The sequence below is a fragment of the Spermophilus citellus genome (assembly GCF_964194105.1).
Source record: "Spermophilus citellus genome assembly, chromosome: 4".
NCBI lineage: Eukaryota > Metazoa > Chordata > Mammalia > Rodentia > Sciuridae > Spermophilus > Spermophilus citellus.
Genome location: NC_138185.1, coordinates 122,272,436 through 122,296,506, shown reverse-complemented (window position 1 = coordinate 122,296,506; position 24,071 = coordinate 122,272,436). Strand labels below are relative to the sequence as shown.

General features: G+C 37.2%; 1 protein-coding gene across 1 annotated transcript in view; it reads right to left on the bottom strand.

Annotated features, from left to right (window-relative positions):
- The window catches only part of ALDH1A2 (aldehyde dehydrogenase 1 family member A2), a 90,487-nt gene extending 68,155 nt beyond the window's left edge, over positions 1-22,332 (bottom strand). Inside the window, exon 1 of the mRNA XM_081289889.1 lies at positions 21,587-22,332. Within this exon, the coding sequence (XP_081146015.1) occupies positions 21,587-21,703 (117 nt within the window). The 5' untranslated portion in view covers positions 21,704-22,332. The remainder of the gene's footprint in view (positions 1-21,586) is intronic.
- Between the last annotated feature and the right edge of the window lie 1,739 nt (positions 22,333-24,071).

The window sequence follows — 24,071 nt, the reverse complement described above, 5'->3', positions numbered from 1 at the left end:
GAACACAGCAATAAGGGAATGGCCAACCTTAACTGATTTAGAAACTGGCTGCATCAAACTGAGGGTTTTTCATATACTCCTTTCCCTGTAGAACCTGGGTGTCCAAGGTTGAATAAGAGAAGGACATCAAATGCTGAAGCCTTTAAAACATGAACACAACTATTTGGCTCACAGTTTCTTCTTTCAGCTAAGGGAAACAAAATGAAAAGTCATTAATGGCACTTTATTAGAGATAATTCATGTAAGAATTTATAGAAAATTTTATAGCATTCTAGATTCCGTATATGGCAGGAAATGTCATATATAGTATTTTCCTATCTTAGAAATTACATCTTCTCAATGGAATGCTTTTAAGAATTCTAACAAGGACAATGCTCCACTGCAACAGAGACGTTCTGCCAATCAGAAATGTCCCTTCCCAAATCACAAAGGAATAGGTATCTCATAATCTCCAAGGGAAATGGTCAGATTGGTGAATGGAGAATAAGGTTGTGTCACTGAGTTAAACCAAGAAAGATCATGAAGGTATTTTTTAAGCAAATTCAAGGTAATTGGGATGGTCTACATAAATTTATTTTTCAAAAGAGACTATCAGGATAACAGGGTAATATGCAAGTCTGTTCCCGGCCAAGAGAAGTGTAGAGTTGCTTAACTTGCTCAAATGTGATAGTTAAATGTTATGAGGATTGTGTCTTTATCTAAAACAAAGCAAAGAAATGGGAATTATCACTAAGGACAAAGATGATTAACCTTGAATGTATTCCTTCATCTTCCTTATGTAACACCTTAGAGCTGAGGGAGAAGACTCAAAGATCTCCATTTAAATCCGTCAGTCTTTCACTAGTACAAATCCTGGGCAAGTTGGAACTACTAAAACTCTCTGAGTTTTGTTTCCTTCTTTGCAAAAACAAAACAAACAAACAAACACCAGAAATTTGATCTACTTTATATAGCTGTTGTACAACTGGTGAAATAGAATGTAAATGTGCCTAAGGTTTAGCTGGATAACATAGAAGCTTCTCTCTTTTCTAAATTTATTGAAGAAAGGTCTTCTGACTTCAACTGGTTTCTCCTTCTTCCTAACATAGTAAGGAATATTATGTAATTTTGTAATATGCAGTAAATGCTAAAAAGATATAATAAACTAAATCCCAAGGGAAAGAAGTTGGGCAGAAAAAGGAATTTAGATTGACTGTCAACAGGATCAGATTCACTGAAGGTTGCTTTATAAATCTCAGCGGTTAGTTAAATAGAGAGCAGAGATGTTTAGAAATGCAAGCTGTATCACTTGGCCACTTTTGCAACAGGCAGTTAATTGAGGACAAATCAGGCTTAGCACACTTCATCCTACAGCAAAGTGGCCGTGACCACAGTACAGAAAGAGGATGCCATGAATTTTCTAATTGGGAAATCTAAACCCGAGGAAATTCTCAAAGCAGCAGGCATTAATAGGAGTTAGGCGTAAATAATTTCCTATCCTCAAAGAATCTTTGACATAAAGCTGCCATGTTTTATTTCAGTAATAAAAAGTTTTGTTTTTTTAATAGTAAATGCCTCAAATGATTTGTATTAAACCCTGTAGTAGATTGTGCCTTGGAGAGTTAAATATGCTCAGCTTCTCACTAAACGGCTTTTGGTTCATCATAGGTGAATACCATGTGGTAAATCAATAGCCAGATTGATTTCCTATTTATAGGAAAAAGTTCAATTATTTTTAATTCAATGTATAAAATAATAGTTTGAAGACTTGTCATATGGTAGTTATCTCCCTTTACAAGATTAGTGCCCTGTAATCAAAGGTAATAAAGGTATTTTTACCTGAGGAAAAATATCTCCCCCTTATTTTATATTAATTAAGAGTCTACCTATATAAAGTAAAATAATAAAGCAAATGTTCCAGTCATTTATGGGGAAGGGAAACAAACTTCCTCTTGAAATATCCACATAGTTAAAGCAGAAGCAGTTCTATAGACTTCCATTCTGTGCTTTGCTTCACGCCAAAACATCTGGCTAAAAAGTGAAAAAACACCCAAATGGCATTGTATAGGAAAAACACCTAGATGATTGATTGCATTTTTCACTTTAAAGTCAATGTTTTGATATTATAGAGATGCGGCCTTTGTTCAATAGATGCAATCTTTCACTGGCAAAAAAAAAAAAAAAAAGCATGGTTTTACAAAGACAGCTTTGCCAAGGACTAATTTTTCAATTCTAATTTTCAATTAACAGTTTTAAATAAAGGAACCAATATTATATGTCCTGAATCCCACTTACGCTGTGTCCTAAATCGAAAGGCAGGAAAAGCTGTCACTAGAAAAGATTGCAAACTGTACTCCCCATGTATTCAGCACAAGATCAAACAAACAAACAAAAACTGGAGGCAACATCTTAAAATAACTTTAAGTTATTAATCTAAGGTGACTGCAGCAGAATAAGGAGCTGGGTATTTTAAAAGTGCTGTATGTCCAAAACATTACACAAATATGCAATAACAAAACAAATTGTGTTCATGTTGTAAAGAGAAATAACTAAGGACATTAGCAGTTAGGTAGTAAAGATTCACCGAGCTTCTTACATATCCCTCTAACCTCAAGTTCTGTTTCTGAAAGTGAAAGGACACTAATGAGAATACAGAGACAAAAGGTCATTAGTCATGTTCTCCAGAGGACAATTTGGCCAGCCTTAGGGGAACAAGGCTGGATTCAAAACTGGGAAGGAGGTAGGGGAGCCTGGTCCCTTCCCCAGATTGAGGCTTCTTGAGATACCCAGCACTATCTTGGATCATGCAGAGTAAAGGGCTCTGGAGAATTCCAGGGACCTGTGATCCAGATTTAAGGCAAAACTAGTGTTCCACTTGATTCATAATTCCAAGAGTTATGACAAGGTATTCTTACAACAGATTTAAACTGTCCAATTTTCCAAGCCTCCCTTTGTCACATGCCATGTTTTATCAACACCTAGATGGGATCTCATAGAGGTCTTTTTGGTCTTCATTAATCACAAAAATTGATGAAGGATCCTAAGATTCAGTTCTGTCTCTATTCCTCTCATATAATTTTTTAATGGATCAACTTCTTACATGTATAAAGATTACTATTGTGACTGAGGTGTGTCATTTAAACTCTGTGGCCTAATTTTGTCATCTGTAAACTAGGATGTGACTGCAAAATACCAAGTGATTGTAAGGATTCAATAAGGTATTAGGTAATTGAGAAGCATGGCATAGTGTATACTCAGACTTTTCATTGATTCTGATTCTGAATGTAAACAATCAGTTTAAAGCAATGTATAATCTTTAAAAAGTCATCACAGGGCTAGGGATATAGCTCAGTAGTGGAGTACTTACCTAGCATAGAGGAGGCACTGAGTTCAATCGCCAGTACTGGGAGGAGGGGGTTATTTATTCATTCATTATTCTCTATTGCTACCGAGGTCTCTTTGCCAAACTATAAGACACACTGGGCAAAAGAACAAAAGAAAGAAGGTGGAGCTGAAGGTCATCTAAGACATCAACTGTTCTCCCAGAATGTCTGATCACCGCTGTTCTAACAATGTCAAGAAGACTGGCTAACACAAGCTGGTTTGAACATGTTAGGGCTGCCTAGCCCAAAGAGGGTCTGAGCAGTAGCCTGGGAAATGTACTTTGAGAGGAGAAAGCTCAGGGAAAGGGCTTTAATGCCCTCCTGTCAGTCTTGAGAAAGCAGAATGTAACATGATTTCTTTTGGTCTTCTGCTTGAAAACAAATGTTCCTTAGCCTATCTTCCCTCTGTTTAATTAGTCTTCTGTCTTTCTCAGAATTCAGTCTGTTCATTTGCAAATAGAGGACATCAGAAAGGCTAGTGGGTGTGGTGTGGGTGTTGGGGTGGAAGGAGGTTGAAGTGTTTATTTTCAAAGCCACAGGGGTCCCCATTTGAAAAAGCACCCAGCTTATCTCAATGTTTTTGTTTGTATGATTTTGAATTAGAAGGTTGGAGCAATTCATTTAGGAGATTAAGCTGTCTTTATAATGGGCCTAGTTGCCCTATTTATTCAATAGTATTGGTAGGGTTAAAAAAAAAAAAAAGGAGTCTTTCAGTCTTTCTATTGCTGCACTCTTAGTTATTATTCCAGTGCAATGATTTTAAAGAATTCTTTCCTTGGGTCTTCCTTGGATTTCAACGCCAATTATTTTTACATAAAAATGATGTTTATTTGCTAGCCACAGATAAAGTTCACCACCTTGATGTTCAATGATTTAGTGTGCCAGTTTTAGTAAATAAAAATACATGATGGTAGTTAAAATATGAATTTCAAAAAACAAGGATTAAAATTTCAGTCTAAGTATGTGTGAAATCACTGACAGCTCATGAGGTGTGCTTACACTAAAAAATTACTTATTTATTTAAAATTTAAATTTAACTAAACACCCTGGGTTTTATCTGGCAATCCAATCAGGTTTCCATAGATGTTACAAATGTTCCAAGAAGGCCAAGTGAAAAACAATACAAATTTATTTTCATTACTGCATTTAAATTTACTTTCTACAAAGTGCTTTACCAGAACAATAATTCCCAATTTATGAATACAAAATGTGATACCTCGGGAAATCAAGTGAATTTTGATTTACAGGATAAGACCTGTTTCTAACCACCTAAAGCTCATTCCATTTAAGGAAAATTTTCTCATCACAAAAAAGTAAAGCCAAAAGGGTAACTGCCATCTTCATTTGAATTAGAAGTTAATGTCTTGAACTACTATGTTTAAAGGTGAATTTCATCTCTCATTTATGGTGCAAAACTAACATCTTATGCAAGGAGAAGCATAACACCCCAATTTGTATCTTAATGATGAAGTGGCCTTTGAACCATAAATGAATGATTTCTCCACAGGAGACCAAACATTTGTTTGTGACAGTAAACAAAAAGCAAGCTGAATTTTAGGTAGCATACTAATTTAATGTAGTTGTTGATAGAACAATGAAGTAAAGAGAGGGATTTTTTTTCTTTTGATGAAATAAAAACTTTTGCCCTTGCCATAGATCTTAGTAATAATTTCAAACATAATTATACCTGTATGTATGTAAATGATTCAATTCTTTCTTTGTTTTTGGCTTTTACAAAAATGCAGAAAGGAACTGGATTGTTATTTTACAGTAATTCATTTACAAAGCCCCTGAATTAATAAAATGTGGAAATGAACTAAAAGGCCTAATTGTACATATGGGCTCCATTTCATTATCTTAAAATCAGATCTATTAGTTGTTAATTTTTTTTTTGTAGACATCAAGAAACCTTAATCTCTTTCTTGCTTTTCTTTTCTTCTTCTTCCTTTTTTTTTAAAATATGAATCTTCTAAGAAAAGGAAAAAAGAGACAGCAAATGAAAAGCTTAAATTAATATATAGTATTTAGTCAAAAATTCCTATTTGCCATTTAAATAAAACATCAGAAAACTCTTTCTAGCACTTCATTTTGAAATACCCCTCATGCTGGAACTAAGACCTGCTAAGAAATACCACTGAAAGCTGCCACTTGACCCGGAATTCCTCTACAAGAAAAACTAGCCATAACTACATGAGAGGCCTATATGAGAAACTGCCGGAATGTCAACTTCATTTGCAGTGGCCCCATATGGCCTGATCACTCTCCCTGGCATGATAAATCACTGGCAGAATCCTTACCTTCCTACGTTTGATCTCTGCTCAGCAAGATGTGGTTTTGATGTGAAGAACTCCAGATCTCTTAGGTCAGAGACAAATAGCAGTGGCACTGACCTGCCAAGTGCTAAGTCTCTATTAGACCTGAGTGAAAAGCCTTAAGCTTCTGACAAGTTCCCTTGCCTCAGAATTTTCCAAGCCTCTGGTCTTCATGAGCTTAGCCTGGCAAAAAGGCTGTTGCAATGGCTTGGAGGAGAAATGTCAACAAGCCTTTTCTTTCCACCACTATCACCAAATATTACAATCAGTTTTTCCTAACACTTAAAGAAGGAATTCTTTTGGGAGTCATTGTTCTAATTTCTAGTACTAGAAGTTTAGCAAAACATGAAACATTTTGATTTTGATTTCCTGTGGATCTTTTCAACACTGCTAACCATTCATGTATACAAGGACAGTCATTAACAGAGAATTCCATAGACCACCCTTTGCTAATTATCAGCACATCCCTGAGAAAATATTTTTAACAAAATTGTTGTGAGTACAAATTTTGGATCCCAGAAGGACTGCAGCTAAATATTCAAACAAGTTCAACACTGTCTTCATAAAAACAGATGTGGAATCCAGAGAATTAAGAGTTCTAAAGAGTGGGGGTGAGGTAGAGAAATCTTACAGCTTTTCTAATCCAATCCCTTTTATAAGTAGGGTGCATGAATAAATATGCATCTAATTCCATCATCTCATTTTGTAAGTAATAAAACTTCTGTCCAGGGAACTTAAGTGCCTTTTCAGTATTACAAAGCATTTTCATATCCCCAGGGCCTCATATAGAAGACACAATCAATTGAGCAATCAAGTGATTTTTCTCATTCATTAATTCAATAAATACTTATTATATAAGGAACTGCTAAATGAGCAGACAGGAGCAGCAGAGATGGGGTCAGAACACTTGTCTTCTAATGCCCACTCTACTGTCTTATTCTACTCTACAATGCACCCCAAGGGTTTTCTTTTTCAAAGGAAAAGCAAGTGAGTAAAAGTGGAGGAGAGTTTTCTATACTATACTGTGTGCACACTTTCTTTAAAGTAGGTTCATAAAAGGAAGCAAGTTATTCCAAAACATTTCACCCTGGGATTCACTTTCTAATTATGGAATTTTATCTAATTAGTAACTACACAAATGGAATCAAAGTATTATTTTCTAGTATGTATTCATATTCTCTTTCATTCAAACACAAAAGATGTATGGACCACACATGTCAAAGCAGCCACGAGACTGGCTCTCATACAAATTCAGGTACAGGAAGAAAACTAGCTATAATTTTACTCCTTAATGTGACTTTCAAACACACACAATATTTAATAGAAACAATAAAAATAAGTATTTGAAATGAATCTAAAATATTACATTTAAAAGATTTCTCATGATAGATTTGGTATTTGCAAATCATGTGTTTGTCACAATAAAAATGACAGCAGAAATATCAAAAATTGTAAGACTAAAGTTGGTGTAAAATTTTAGTTAGATGAAATGATAAGGAGTTCCATGAAAGCAATAAGTATGCTTCGTCTCATTTTAATAGCTGCACTATCTCAAAAGTCTTCCCCTTCATGCCACTCAGAAGCATAAAAAAAATCCACATTATCTCTCCATAAAACTATGTATTGATTAAAAGCAAAATGTTTGATTTTTGTTGTTTAATGCAGTTAATATACCCATATTTATTTATCCATGTCTATGTAAAGAGTGAGCAATAGTCTCCTTAATTAAGATCATTAAGAGTTCCAAAAATTTTGCACATTTCTTTTCTAAGCCTTCTTTTTCTCTGTTGGAAATCCTGGTAATGATACCAGAATGTGAACAAACCTCATCAATCTTCTCCCTGCTGTTTACAAGACAGGATTTATGCTCAATGTACTGACTACAATGACACACATCACTAAGTGACTAAACTACCACCCAAGCTTTAATCTGAGAAATTTTTCACTCAGTACAAATACTTATCTGCATGGAGAAACATGGAAGAGCAATTATAGCCAACACATGTAGTCTTTTAAGAGTATACCAATAAATACCCATTTGTGAAGGTTAATTTAATGCAACCCAGGCTGTTATCTGGAATAGTATATGTCACCAATTCAATCCATTAAGTAATTACTAAATTCTCAAGAGGGCTAACAGAAGTCAAATGTGGTTATTCCAGGTTCACTGCTTCTGGGCTCCCTAAGGACTGGTTAGGCCAACAGCTGGAGAAGACCACAAAGATTCCCAGGCATAACAAACAATTTTATGAAAACAGGTAAATGAGTCTATCCAGAGGATGAAAGTCATCAAGGACCTGTTCTGAGAGAAACACTTATGGAAGCAAAAAAGAAATACAAGTGGCTAAGAATAAAAGGGATATGAAAAAGGTAAAAAGAAATGGCAAGTCTGCCAGGGAAATAAAGGAGAAAGAGAAGTATATTTTCTAAAAGTGAAGACAGAGAAATCTGAAGACTATAAGATCTAACTAAAAAAGACAACCTGTCAGCAGTTTGGGGGTAGGATTTTGAGTCTAGGATTTTGAGTCATTTATAATGAAACCTTAATCTTGTACCCCAGCTACCTCCACCCTTTATCACTGACTCTATTTTAAAAGTTTGGATACTCTATGAATTTCTGTATTCTGCATTCCTACTGAGGCTATACGTAGTGAATAGATCTGAAATGATTGTGAGAGATGATTGTTCATAACAAGTAAAATGCAATATATCCAACCAAGTCTTCCTGCAAGAAGTGTCTCTCTGTTATAGATTAGAGACAAATACCCAAAATGATGGCATATGGGGGGATTAGACAAAAGATGAACTATATAGTAACATTCAATCTTAATCAAACATTCTCACTCCCAAATGAATCTTAATAACCATAATAAAAGTAAAAACCACTTTTCAAATGAAAAACAAGCAAACGTGTTATTAAGGGGCCTGTGTATTCAACTAATGACACTCCACAAACAGCCTCTTACCAAAGTATAAAGAATTACATTTACCCAGGTGATTCATATCTAAAATGTCAAATTGTCTCAATCCATTTCCTCCACCATGTTTTATGGTTCAAATTATTGCTAATGGGAGCTATGACAATATTAACTAAATTTAAATTTGGGATTTGTGGTCAAAGAACTGAGTTTGGTGCATCATATTAAAACACTCAGTAGAACTGATAGTTCAAATTAATTGGCTTTTTGTGGTTCTTGTATTTGTTCTTGATGTTATAAGCAGAAATGGAAGAGAACTGAGTCCTGGAATTTCCACCCACTATTGTTACTGAGACTAGAAATTTTATTTAATTTTAATATTCTTGATTTTCTTACTTACAAAAGAAAAAAATAATACTATGTTCACATCATAGGGTTGCCAAAGAATTAAGTACTAGTCATATACGAAAAGCACTTTCAATACTACATTTTTAAAAAGCTGTACCTATTAATAGCTATCTATAATAGTAAAATACAGGAAGTGGACTGGGGTTGTAGCTCAGTGGTTGAGCGCCTGCCTCAAATGCGTGAGGCACCGAGTTCGATCCTCAGCACCACATAAAAAAATAAATAAATAAAATGAAGATATTGTGTCCATCTACAACTAAAATTTTTAAAAAAATACAGGAAGGGTTCAACAAACATTTCTGAAATATCTATACTACCGACTGAGCCAGATGCTTCAGAAAAGCCAAGATGCATTAAAGTTTATTATCTCGTGAAAGAAAAATATAATGTAGAAGCAAAAATTGTATCATTTAAAAGGGCAAACAAATAATACTGTTTCTCAAAGAATTCAAGTTCATTATCAAAAGTAAGTTATGCAGACAATTTTGTTAGGTATTACATATATAGGAACACAAACAGAAGGGCTGAATTCAGTGTCAAGGCATACATGCAACAGCTTCTACAACAGCTTCTTTAGAATCTAAGGCATACACACATGAATCAAATCACTTATAAAACCCAAATACAAAGGTAAATGTGTAACACCAGCTTTAACTTTAAAACATAAGCTCAAGTATTAACAAAATGTGAAGTGCCAAAATGTTATTTTCAAGTTGGTACTAAGGAATAATTAAAATTCTTTACACTAACAGGATAAATCACAGTATTGAATTAGTTATTCAAGAAAAAGGTTTTCCTATTAGCAATTATTTTTCAAATTGTTATCTATACATGTTTTCTCCTATAAACAAACAACACATATTGAAGAACTCATTTATTTACCTTGGCCTTCCATAAATGGCAGCGGGGTGTGTGTGTGTGTGTTCACTCATGTGTGCATGCATGCATGCAAGAGACAGCAGGTCTTAGTGCAACAGTAGTTAACATTCAAACACAGTTTTAAGTGTTATAAGAAAAGTAGAGAAATAAAATCTTGATATGAATTTAATAATAATAATAATGACAGAGTTTTGTACAATGGCCCCTAATAGGTAGGCTTATGAAACGCACTTGTGTCCTTAGTATAGGGAAACCAACATGTATTAAAATTGGACATCAGAGTAGAATTAATTTCTTATATTTTCCCATTAAGGAGAAGATCAGACTTAGAGAAAGAAGACCACACATTCTTAACCTCTTAGTCTTACCCTAAGATAGCACAGAATACAATTTAAAACAATTCCTTACACATTAATATCATTTGCCTTTCCTCTACGTTAAATCATTTGTCCTTCAGATTTGTCTACCCTTATATATAAGCAAATACCAATTCCAGGAAAGTTAAGACACAAATGCAAAAAGCCAAATTTTAAATAATAAAAATGAAATAAAACTTTCAGAACAATGTAAGAACTTAGAATTTTCTTAAACAGTAAACAAAGAAAAGTTCCTCTTCATTTGCATTTAAAACTGTATGACATTTTGTATAACCATGAGGGTCTCCTTCCATTTCCATGCAATTTCCCTTCTCTTTCCTTTTCCCTCCCACCTCTCACCCCTCTTTAATGTTAATCTTCTTCTCATGCTCTTCCTCCCAACTCTGTTCTTAGTTACTCTCCTTATATCAAAGATAATATTTGGCATTTGTTTTTTAGGGATTGGCTAGCTTCACTTAGCATAATCTGTTCTAATGCCATCCATTTCCCTGCAAATTCTATGATTTTGTCATTTTTTAATGCAGCGTAGTACTCCATTGTGTATAAATGCCAAGAGGAAGTGAGGGGAAAGGGGAAAAAAAACAAGGGGGAGAAATGAATTACAGTAGATGGGGTAGAGAGAGAAGATGGGAGGGGAAGGGATGGGGGATAGTAGAGGATAGGAAAGGCAGCAGAATACAACAGACACTAGTATAGCAATATGTAAAACAGTGGATGTGTAACTGATGTGATGCTGCAATCTGTATATGGGGTAAAAATGGGAGTTCATAACCCACTTGAATCAAAGTGTGAAATATGTTATGTCAAGAACTATGTAATGTTTTGAACAACCAACAATAAAAATTAAAGGAAAAAAATAAAACTGTATGACAATTACACCAAAGAGAGAAGGGGCGGGGGGGGGGCTTGGGAGGAAGGAAGGAAGGAAGGAAGGAGAAAAAAGTACAATGGGGAAGAAAATGTTTGTGTAGTACATATCTAACAAAGAATTACAATTCCGAATACATTACTACAAATCAGCAAGCACATATACACAGAAAAATAAGCAAATGATAAACTAGCCAGTTCACAAAGGAGGAAAGCCAAATGGCTGGTAAACATGAAAAGATGCTCATTCTCACAAGAAATCAAGGAAATGCAAATTGAAGCAGCAGAGAGACACCATTTAACACATCAAATTGGAAAATTATGAAATTCCAAGTATAAGTGAGATACACAGTAATGGGGAATGTGGTAGACGGGTAGGGTGGATAGAAACTAGTATAATCATCTTGCACAGAAATCTGGCAAGCCCTAATTAAGTTGTAGATACACATCCTCTATGAGCCAGCAATATCACTTATAAGTATATATTCTAGAAGCTCTCTCGCCAGGCATATAAGGAGACACATTTGGAAATGTTAAATGTAAATGCTCTTACACATGATTCTAACAGCAAAATACTGAGTATCTTAAATGTCAATAATAGAATGAATAAAAAAAATTGGGAAACTTTCAAGGAATAAAATAATATGCAACAATGCAATAAATGAGTTGGGGGTATATCCAACTACATGAACGAATCCTGGAAATTTGATGCTAAGCAAAACAAAGCACATTGCAGAAAGATATATACAGCATGGTGTATATTTTAGTGTGAATAACAACAGCATTTATTATTTATGGATACTTATACATGTACAGATACATACACCTATGAGAAACATAAATGCCTCTAAGAATAGTGAGAAGGAAGAAGGAATAGAAAGAGCTCGTGGGAGGGTTTCATTGTAATTCTTTTAAAAAATTAAAAGTAATGCAGATGGTTCCCAACTTATGTTGGTTTGACCTATGCTTTTTCAATAAATATGCAGTAGAAACTACACTTCAAGCCAGGTGTGGTGGTGCACGCCTGTAATCCCAGCGGTTTGTGAGGCTGAGACATGAGGATATCGAATTCAAATCCAGTCTCAGCAACTTAGTCAGGCCCTAAGCAACTCAGCAATACCCTGTCTCTAAATAAAATACAAAACAGGGCTGGGGATCTGGTTCAGTGATAGAGCGCCTATGGGTTCAATCCCCAGTCTAAGAAAAAACAAAAACAGAAACTACACTTCAAATTTTTATCTTTTTCCAGGTTGTCGATGTGTGGTATGATACTCACAGGTGATACTGGGCAGCAGCAGCAGTTTCCAGTCAGCCCCGTGATAATGGTAAACAACCCATACTCCACAGTGCACTGTGTTGCTTAAGGTAGGATGTTGGGTAGGTTGGATTAAATGAATTTTTGACTTCTGATAGTTTACCTTACACTGGGGTAATCCCATCTGTTGTGTAAAATGTTAAGAACTAACAAATCTGGGTACAGTTACATACATTTGTTGTATCATTGTCCAAACTTTTCTGTATGATTAAAATGATGGGGGAATGTGATGATCATTACTATCCAAAGTACATCTATGAAGGCATGAATTGGTGTGAATATACTAGGTATACATCCAGAGATATGAAGAAATTGTGCTCTATATATGTAGTAAGAATTGTAATGCATTCTGCTGTCATATATAAATTTTAAAAATTTACATAAAAATAATTCATTTCCTAACAAATGTGTTACAATACAGTGCACTGTTCACATGCCAAATATGAAATGTCTCCTTATCTTCTGAATCCTCCCAGTTTAACTGATTTATGTCAAGTATCTAGCACCTTCAATCATTCACAACAGTTTCTTGGGGGCCTATCTTCACCTCATGCCCAAGTGGGAATTCTCTTCAGTCTCTTCCCAGAAGTATTTTTTGATGCTAGACAGTGAGTACCAATGCTTTCTACGAGGTCTTAATGAATGTTAATAAGCAAATAAATTTAGGTAAGCAAAATAGTGGCTGCTAAAAATAAAATTGGCCCTGAGATAATACAATTAGATAATCTTCTCTAAGAAAATCAAGTTATATGGTACACTGGATATCAGATTCTAAAACATAGATGAGACAGAATCCCAGGTTTCAGGTTTTCTAGGGAATTTAACCAAAGAGTAAGTTTCACACATTGAATCCAAGGCAGAAGACCAATTTTCACATCTATGAAAATAATATTTTAAATTGCCCTAATTGAAAATAATTGTCTAATTGAAAATAATACTTTAAATAATTCTTCATATTTCATCTTTCCAAAGTTGTCCTATTTCCTCTCTTCCTCCATACACTAAACTTTCCATAATCATATCCAGTCTATAGATTTGATGTAGGTATAGTAGTGAGGCTGGGAGGAAGAGGAAACAGGTTATTTTTGCCTATTAGCAGGTTTGCTAACTTCATAGTATTTGGCCAATTCATTTGCCTGAAAGTAGTTCCATTCTACTTATATGAACAGCCACACAACCTATACCACTTTCTAAGTTTAAATTTTAGGAAATCCCTAGAAATGACATGGAGCGAAAAAACTTGAACCACTGGCCTTGAAATCAGTAGGCTTAGGCAAGATGAATGAGAAAATATAAAAATGTAATTTTTAATTATTTTTAAAAAATTTTTTATTGGTTGTTCACAACATTACAAAGCTCTTGACATATCATATTTCATACATTAGATTGAAGTGGGTTATGAACTCCCAATTTTACCCCAAATGCAGATTGCAGAATCACGTCAGTTACACATCCACAATTTTACACAATGCCCTATTAGTAATTGTTGTATTCTGCTACCTTTCCTATCCCCTACTATCCCCCCTCCCCTTCCCTCACATCTTCTTTCTCTACCCCATCTACTGTAATTCATTTCTCTCCTTGTTTATTTTCCCATTCCCCTCACAACCCCTTATATGTAATTTTGTATAGCAATGAGGGTCTCCCTTCATTTCCATGCAATTTCCCCTTTCTCTCCCTTTCCCTCCCATCTCATGTCTCTGTTTAAAGTTAATCTTTTCTTCCTGCTCTTCCTCCATACTCTGTTCATAGTTGCTCTCATTATATCAAAGAAGACATTTGGTATTTGTTTTTTAGGGATTGGCTAGCTTCACTAAGCATAATCTGCTCTAGTGCCATCCATTTCCCTGCAAATTCCATGATTTTGTCATTTTTTAGTGCTGTGTAATATTCCATGGTGTATAAATGCCACATTTTTTAATCCATTCATCTATTGAAGGGCATCTGGGTTGGTTCCACAGTCTAGCTATTGTGAATTGTGCTGCTATGAACATCGATGTGGCAGTATCCCTGTAGCATGCTCTTTTAAGGTCTTCAGGGAATAGTCCGAGAAGGGCAATAGCAGGGTCAAATGGTGGTTCCATTCCCAGCTTTCCCAGGAATCTCCAAACTGCTTTCCAAATTGGCCGCACCAATTTGCAGTCCCACCAGCAATGTACAAGTGTACCCTTTTCTCCACATCCTCGCCAGCACTTGTTGTTGTTTGACTTCATAGTGGCTGCCAATTATTTTTAAAATTTTCCCTATCTTTTATAATCAAGATTAGAAATGTGAATATGTAACAGATGTGATTCTGCAATCTGTATTTGGGGTGAAAATGGGAGTTCAAAACCCAATTTGAGTCAAATGTATGAAAGATGATATATCATGAGCTATGTAATGTTTTAAATAATCAATAAAAAAATGAAAAAACAAAACAAAACAAAAAAGATTAGAAGGAATTTCCATACCCATGATATACTGAATTCTTACAAATGAGAGAACTGTTTCTCTGTCTCTCAATTCCCAGTTTCACCTGGACAATAAGTTTTATCTTTCCAGAGATCTAGGGATAAAGAAATTGCTACTTTGGCTCTCCAAAAATCAGACAGTGAGGAGAAAAGAAAGTAGAACAGCACCTTCTTCTGCAGGTAACAGGGCTGAACTGAAGTTAAAGGAAGGCTTCCTTCTAGAATAAAATTCAGAATGTTCACTCCCAGACATTATAATTTTTAACCACATTGTACAGAGCTCAATTAACCCCTGTGTTTAGCCCCAGGGAAGTGTTCAGAGCCTAGCAGAAGCCAGGGTGTTAAAATTACCCAATTATTATTCCAATTGGAATTTTCAAAGCCTGGAAGTGTTTTCAAATTAAGTGATGCAACAGAGGTTTGCTGTAAATAAAGTCGTAAGAGTTAAGATTTAGAAGGGAAATAGTTTAAACATAACTCAATATTAAGTAAGCCAAACAAGTAATAAAGACATGCCACAGATGGGAAATTTCCAATTTGGATAATGTCATATATTTGAAAAGTTAAATAGACTAGAACTCGAGAATATGTCTGAAAGGCAATTAAAAATTAACCAAGATGACATTATGGCGATCAACTTTATGTACATTCGATTTAGTGTCTTGAGAGGAAATGAATGTCTTTGAAATGACCTGTCGCAGCAAATAAAGGAAGGAAGCAAATGCTAGGAAGATTTTTAAAATAGTTTCTGCCTGGTGCTTTTACTTTCTGGAAGGTGACTGTCCCCCAAATTCCATGCACTATCTTGGGGAGTCAGAACAAGGGAAAGCTTCTCCCCTCAGCCTTTTTTTTTTTTTTTTTTTTTTTTTTTGGTACTAGGGATTGAACCAAGGAACACATAATCACTGAGCCACATCCCCAGCCCTATTTTGTATGTTATTTAGAGACGGGTCTCACTAAGTTGCATAGGGCCTGGCTAAGTTGCTGAGGCTGGCTTTGAACTTGATATCCTCATGTCTCAGCTGCTGGGATTACAGGCGTGCACCATCACGCCTGACAAGTTTTTTCACTTTTAAATTATATAAACCAAGACACATTCCCACTGCCAGAAGGTATCCACCATATGAAAATGTCCTCATATGTTGCTACACATCTCAGGTTTAAGTACTAGTAACTTAGCAATATCTTTGTTTAAACTACTTAAAATACTGGAAGTATCTATTTCCAACCTGGTGTTTATGTTCACTTAATTGGGCATACTGAGATATATTAATATTAAATTTTGGTACATCGGATATCTAATTTGTTATTAAAATACTGGATGAACATTTGTCTTGTTTAATGACTTTTTAGTGAAAACAAGACCTTAATGAAGAAATATGCAGGGTGTCCCACTTGGTAAAAATGTATTATAGACACATAAGGATTCCATGGTTACCCAGAATATTAAACTCTTATGAGTAATCAAAATAGTAAACAATGGCTTGTTTTATAAAACTTTATTAATCACACATTTCTGGTCTCTTAAAAATGGAATTCCATCAATTTGGAACCTCAAATATTATAATAATCCAAATATAATCATCACTTTATAAAATGCAACAGAACTAGCATTGGGTGAATATCACTGTATGCCACTTACTTTCACACAACTTTCTCATTTAGTCCTGATAATAACTTCATAAGGTAGGTGCTATTAATCTAAATTTTGACACATGTAAAAATTGAAACTCAGTGAAGAAACTTAAGATGCTATACATACTTTTGACTACCACAACCCCAGAGCCTAGAACCATACCTGGCACCATAAGTTGAATAAATGTTACCTGTCCTCATAATGGTAAGTACATTTTTTACCAGGATTTGATCAAAGGTCTGTTTTAACTTGGAGTCTTTCTTTTCCAAATCAGGGCTCATAATTTTTTTTTCTAAAATGTGGGCTGTATGGTCTCTGCTGAAACTACTTGACTCTGCCATTGTAGTCTCAAAGCAGCTATAGTCTATATGTAATTGAATAGATGTGGCAAAACCAGACAAACAGTCTGTGGTTTTCTGGCCCTTGCAAACTATCAGTAAGATAACTAAAAAGACAAAACACACATTAGTATTTGTATTTCATTATTAAATTAAGAAACTCACAATTGGGGATTGTGTGTGAGTTCTGAAATGCTTACTGGTTGGATCATGATCATTATCCTTCACTGAGGTCAGAGAGATTCTTCATGTCCAACTTTTCTTAATTCTGGCTATGAGAAAGTCAAACCTCACAGAACAGGGAGTGGAGAATCTTTTACTCTGAAATAGAAAAGCTATCATCCTCTCTCCCCTTTTTTCTTTATAGAAATAAAGGACAAAGAAAATCTCCAGAAACCATAATTACATGTGTGGTTACACAAAGCCATGTAGTAATAGGCATGAGGGCAGGAGGACCTAAGTTATCTAAGGTTAACTTAGATATTTAGATTAAGTTATCTAAATCCAAGTCCTATGATGAAGTTGTTTTAGCTTCCCTGGGTTAAATGGTGATAATATATAGTAAAAAGCTGTATAGTTAACAAAAAAAGTGTTTTTTAAAAAGCCCAAATCCTCTATAAACATGCAGTTTGATTGACAATTTATGATCAAAACAAACAATCTCAAGTAAAGGTTTACATTGAACTAGATACACACCTATTTAAAAGAAATCATTCCTGAAATAGGTAAGAATTTTTCCCAGAACCAGAACACTTCATAGAATTTTTTTTTAAAAAAAAAAAACTAGTAATTTAAAGTCGAGAGCTTAAAAGTCACAAAAGGTGACTCTTTAAGAAGAACAGACCAACTTCATATTCCAGGACTGCATTAGAAGCAACACACACACACACACACACACACACACACACAAAATAAAGACTTAAACTCTCAAAAAATGTGTCACATACTTAAGAAAAGCAAAGTGTATGATAAGGAATACTTTATCAATTTTTAAAAGTCAAGGGCAAATCTCTTACCTTTTTTTCTTATTTATTTCTTTCCCTTGAAAGGTTTTGCAAGAATTAAATAAGATTTAAATGAAAGCACTAGATAAATCATTAAGTCTTACAAGTTCCTATAAAAATGTTACATTATAAGTATTATTACTATTTTATTATTACATTGATCAACTGAACTAATGCCATACTGGCAACCAATATTTGGCACTCAATCTTTCTCATAAGATCCTAAGCTCCTAGAAGGTCAGATGTTTCCATGATCCAACTAGAACAGTTAAAAGTATCATTTTTAGGAGCATCGTCATTCAAATACCCTTTGAATTGAATTGAGATTGACCTCAGAAAACAGTATGTGTTTAATAAAAAATTACTAACTGAATAAATAGTAGGCACACAACACATATTAGTTCTGATTTTTCCAGTTGATTGCATTTTTTCTCTTCTAATGTAGCAGGTCAGTAATCAAAAATATTCCCCTTCCTGGCTCTGTTCTAGATGCCCACAGCATCAGACACTGGAAGAACATGTAACTCTTTTTATCACTGTTATTTATGGGCATAAATTCTCACTGAAAAAGCAACCAACAGAAAGTAAGCACACTTTTATGTGGGGGCAGGAGTAGGGAAGATTCTCCTAGAGCCAAGAAGAGAAGATGGAGTCAACATACAAGTGGAAAAGTAGAGGAATATTTCAAAAACCTGGGAATCTGGAAAAGGTACTCCCTGCAGTCAGGGGCAGTCTGTAAAGCTCTGAGCTTTGATTCTACAACGTTGTGTATTCCTATAATATGATCAGCCATACAAAACCAGACTGATAAAACAGAAACAACTCAGAAAAACTTTAATTCATAACAGCTTAGCTAAAAGCAATCAGAATCCTATGCTAGCTGTTTAGCAGTCTTTTGAGATACAAGCAAGAAAGTGGCTCCAAATTGTTGCCCTTGACACTTCATGCCAGTTATCACTTTTTCTTGGCTGGGAGTTTTAATGAAAAGACATTCATTAATAAGAAATCATTTTTAAAATATAGGTTCTAGCTTGCTGTATTAGGGAAACAGAAACAGGCATTTTCCAAAAGAGACATTGCTATCGATAATTAATCTAGTACGGATACTGGAACTTCAGAGCAATAAGCTTATTTTTAAAACAGAATATAATTGCCTGAAAGTCAACACAGAGCTAGGAGTTTAGCTTTTTGGGCATGCTTGAGGACTGAACTTTAATTCTATAGCATTTCTACTGGACCTGTGACAGGCAAAGGCAGTAACTTTAAAAATAAAAACTTTTCAAAAGGTACAAATTCTTTCAGAAGAAAGAAAATAGCTTTAAAAAAGCAGAAATATCCGAGATCATAAGTGCAAAATATTCTAAGTACATGCTACTTGAAATTTTCATAATCTGACTATATCTAAGTATTAACTCTATGTTGATCCTCAAATGACATTGCAGAATCATACAGAAAAATAATATTGTAATAGCCCTCAGTAAAACTGTATTCGTTCAATAAGATAAAAATGATTAATTAATGATATATTTGCTTGTCTTAGAGAACTATTAACTTATGTGAATATTGTGTTTGTTTTATATATGCCTTTCAACAGTCCCTAAAGCATATTTTAACCCATTACATGTTTCAAATTTTCTAATGAATATTGTATCACTGCTAAAGGACATAACTATGCATTCTACCTTCTTTATTCTTCTGTTTGAAACTAAAAAGATAATTTTCCTCATTTATGATCCTAAGTGATTTTAAAAAGAAACTCTCTCTTCATTAACCTTGTTTTCTTTTTAAGTGGGGGGTGGGGGGGCGATCACCTTGGGCTTACCTAAGGATCAACCTCTGCTCTTCATGTTTAAAATAAAACATAAAACTGCTTGTCTTAGAAAATTTAGAATTCTCACTAAAGAGCTGAGGAGGAAAGCTGCTGGGAATGTTCAGTTTACAAGTTTTTGTGGAAAGAGCTCCCCTTTAGATTAGTGTTACTCAATGTTTATGAGGGTTGTTTGTCAAGGCAAAAATAAGGTGCCTCCTCCCCTCAAATTAAAGAATCAAGTTACAATCCATTATTTCATTTCTGATTGTTTTTCTTTGTAATAAGTGGGAAAGTGGATACTGGCTAAAAGTCTTCCCCCAACTAAAAGACTCCACATTAAAGGTTCCAATTAGCTATAAATCAGTTGTCTTTCCTACTGGGGAGAACAAGAGAAAAAAGAGAGGGGGTTGTTAGAGAAAAGAGAATGGAAGAGTTTCCAAATTAAATTCTGAAAAAGATACCTACTGCAGACCTAAAACCACTTTCAGAGGCTGCTATTCTGTTTAAAAGTTAAGACCAAACTACCCTCCCAAATCTGAGGGTTGAGTCCTTTCTCAAATGTGTAGGTCTTGCATTTTAAGACCTCTGAAGAGCCGCTGGAGAGGTTAGAGACCCTCATAAAACAAAACTTTTATGCTGCATGCTTTCCCTGCTTGTTCCTAAGACCGAAGAGGTGCCGCACATTGGCACTATTGTTATGCAAACAATGCCTAAGGGCTATAACCATTAACGACCTCTCATTAAAATGGCCTTCAAAAATTTGTCACACCCTCTAAAAGAGCTAGCAGGTACATTAAATCCATCTAAATCGACATTCAAAACACGAATCATCCCAGATAGCATCCTAAACTCAATCCATGTAAAATTTCAATATTGTGATGGTTTGGGGTATTTCTCTTTTCAGCCATTAAGCCAAGAATCGAACAATTTAACTTCTCTACAAAACGTAGTGGATCTTGTAATAAGCATGATGGAATACAACTTTAGCGATATTGTGAGTACACACATAGGTTTAAGTTAATTGCAAGAAATGTGCGACGGTAATAGAAAATCAAATAAGAACTGTAAAGTGAACTCCAAGAAATGTGGGTCTAAATCACATCTATCAGAACCCCACCAAGCTATAACATTACAATTCTCCGCTATATATATGTAAAACTGATTCATTTTTTTTTCTATGACGAATTTGTGGAAAGAAAGTAAAGTCAACTTACATTAGGTAGCAGACGCACATTTATATACGTGTGTGTGTTTTTAAAATGCAAGGCAACAATAAAATTCCTGTTAGTCAAAACCAAAAAAAAAAAAAATGTCAAATTTCGTTTTAAAAAAAGTTTTCAGTAGAAACGTGAACCCGAAAACTTGCACAAATACAAAGCTTCTTCAAGTTTCCCAGGAAAAAAGTCACACTGCCTACAAAATTCAAATGAAATCCTGACACTGACTCTCGCTGTGCTTTTTATCAGCCAGGTTCCCGTGAAATTTGTCACACACCGGCCAGAGCGTCAGAGTTCTGACCGTTTCCTACTGGAAAAGCGCTCCGCTCGGTCCGGGATCCGAGGACCTGCCGGGCGGCTGGGAGCGAGGACCGCGAAGCGATGGCCCGGCTTCGCGGCGATCCGGCGGGAGCTCGGGTCTCCTCTGCGGAAACCGGGAGGTTTCCGACGCCTTCCCCGCGGTCTGGGGCAGAGCCGTTGAAGGAGACCCTTCAGCGAGCGCTGCCTTTAGGCTAGTCCCCGACGCGTCCCAAGACACCGCGGGACTTCAAAAGCCACCACCGCGGAGATAGACAGGGCGTCCGCTGCAGCTCAGGACGGCAGGCTGGCCCCAGAGACCCCGGCCCTCGCCCCCTAGAGAGCCTGATGAGGAAGGAAGTTTCTAGAAATCCTCCGTGGGCCGTGGGCGCTTACCTTGGTGTACTTGATTTCGAGGTTGGGCGTGGGCGACGGCAGGAGGTGCAGGGACGCCATGAGCGCGGCGGGGTCGGCCTTCACCTCGCCGGGCATCTCGATCTTACTGGAAGTCATGGTGGCGGGCCGAAGTGTCGCTCGCCCGCGGCGTGGGCTGTGCGGGCTGTGCGCGCGGTCCGCGGGCCGGGGGCGCGCTCGCCTGTATATAGGCAGGTGTCAAGCTGGGACTCTTCTTATTGGACGTGAGGGCCGAGGCGCGGGGGGCTGGTCCATCCTACCTAGGAGCCCGGGCGCAGCCCCGATTTACATAAAGCCCGGGCCGCGCGGCCCGCGCCCACCATCCAGTACGCCCTCGCCCGGGTCTGCGGGGCTCGCTCCACGCCCACACGGCCGCCGTCGTCGACGGCCAGACTGCGAATTTGCTTGGGGCTCTATCACTGGACCGTCTCCCTACCGTCCCCTCAGCGTCCGAAGAAGCCGTACCTTGGCCCGAGTCAGGCTGGGCGTCGTGGCCCCCGGAAGCGGTGTCAGCGAGAGAGCCAGGACGTGGAGGGTGACACCCGAGGGCCAGATCCCTCCCACTCCCTCCCGGGCTGGCCGAACACCAGCTCCCCTGCGGTTGGGATGGGGGAACGCCCTGGGTCCTCCTCCCAGGGGAAGGGGCGCGGTGCTCTCGGCAGCGACCCCCTCTCCTACACTTGTCAGGGTGGCCCGAAGTGCGCGGTGGGCAGAGGGCTAGGGAGGAGTAGTGATGGGTGCGCCCCACATTCGGAATGAGAACCTTTGCGAGCCAGTGGGCGCTTCGTGGCCCTCCTCACGCTGCTTCTCCCGCCTGATTGCTGCCCTCTGCCGGCAGGGACCGGTCTGGGCGCCTGGGCTGTGGCTGGAGGAGTGGGCTTGGGTCCTGGTCAGCTCTTGAGTTGTTGCGTTGTGCCATGGGCTACTTTATCTCTCCATATCCTCCTCTATCCCTTTCCGCTCCTCTCCCCCAAAACACCTGGCGGGGGGGGGGGATCCCTTGTTCTCCGGATAACAACTTCGGCCTCTCATGCCTTGGATCTGTCCCTGCACTGCTCTTCCGGGTTGAGCGTCCATCTCCATAACTCCTAATTTTTTTTCTGTAGTCCAACAAGCTTCCTTCTGGTTTGTGGGTCAGCATATATGTGTAAATCAAGAACTCAGAGAGCCGACTGCTGTGGCGGAAGCCTATAATCCCAGAGGCTCAGGAGGCTGAGGCAGGAGGATCATGAATTGAAAGCCAGCCTCAGCAGATGCGTGGCGCTAAGAAATTCAGAGAAACCCTGTCTCTAAATAAAATACGAAATAGGACTGGGAATGTGCTTGTGGGCTCAATCCCTGTACCTCCAGGGGCGGGGAAAGAAGAAGAAAAGGAAAGGAAAGAAAGAAAAATAGAGAGCCATTCCAAGTTGGGCTTTGGGGTCATTGCACTGAATCTGGGGCCCACATGAAAGACCTTTAATAGAATCCTTTCCCCTCCTCATGCCCAATGTAGACCTGAATGTAAAGAAAAATCCTATTGTGAAAAACTTTCAATCATATTTTTTTTTCATGGAAGGGCATATTATTGTGAGTGTCTGAACTACTAAGCAACTCCTTGATTTACATTTTGCATGCCATTTTCAGAACACTAGAATCCAATTTCTTTGGGTATTATCAGAAAACCTTTGTGTTAGATACTTCCAGTAACTAAAACTGCCTAATGCTTGGTTCTTTCACGCTAAGCAATAGTGGGTGTAGACAAAATATTCAATTCTGGTAATAAACTTGTAGATATAGTTTCAGCCTCTCAGGATCCAAAGTCTCAATCCAAAGTGACTTAATTTACTACAGACCTTCACTTAGGCAGTTGAGGGGTATTGATTCAGAGGAGTTCTAGGCTCCAAAATTATGCCTTAATTATGGCACATGTTCATGAAATACATTTTTATTAAAGACTTAGAAGACTGTAGATAGCATTGAGGAATAAGAAAGTAAGATCTTGGGGTTTGTTAGGGAGAGAGAGAAGTTCCTGACAAGGGAGAGCAAGGATCTCTGTGGAATAATCCCTGGGGTACAAACATGGAAGTGTTTTGAGCACTTCCATGCAAGGTACAGTGATTGAGTCTGCATTACAAACTAGAGCAAGAGCCCTTGCCCCAGTGAGCTCACAGCCTTCACTACTGATAGGTAGATGACCTACTACCATGAGAACCTGTGAGGGAAATTTACAGAGTGCATCGATGGCAAGATCTTGTGGCTCCACCAAGGAAGAGATCTGCTCTCAGGGGAAGTTGACCTTTGAACATGGCTTGAAAAGAGAAGTGAGTCTTCACCAGGAAAGGGAAGGACACAATAAACAGAAGAGTCTGCAAGAGCACAGGCAGAGAGATGTGAAAACATTTTTGGAGAGACATCAAATGTGGTTGGAAATGTGGCAGATGAGGCTGGCAAGGCAGTTAACTTCAGATTGTAAGGACCTTAATGC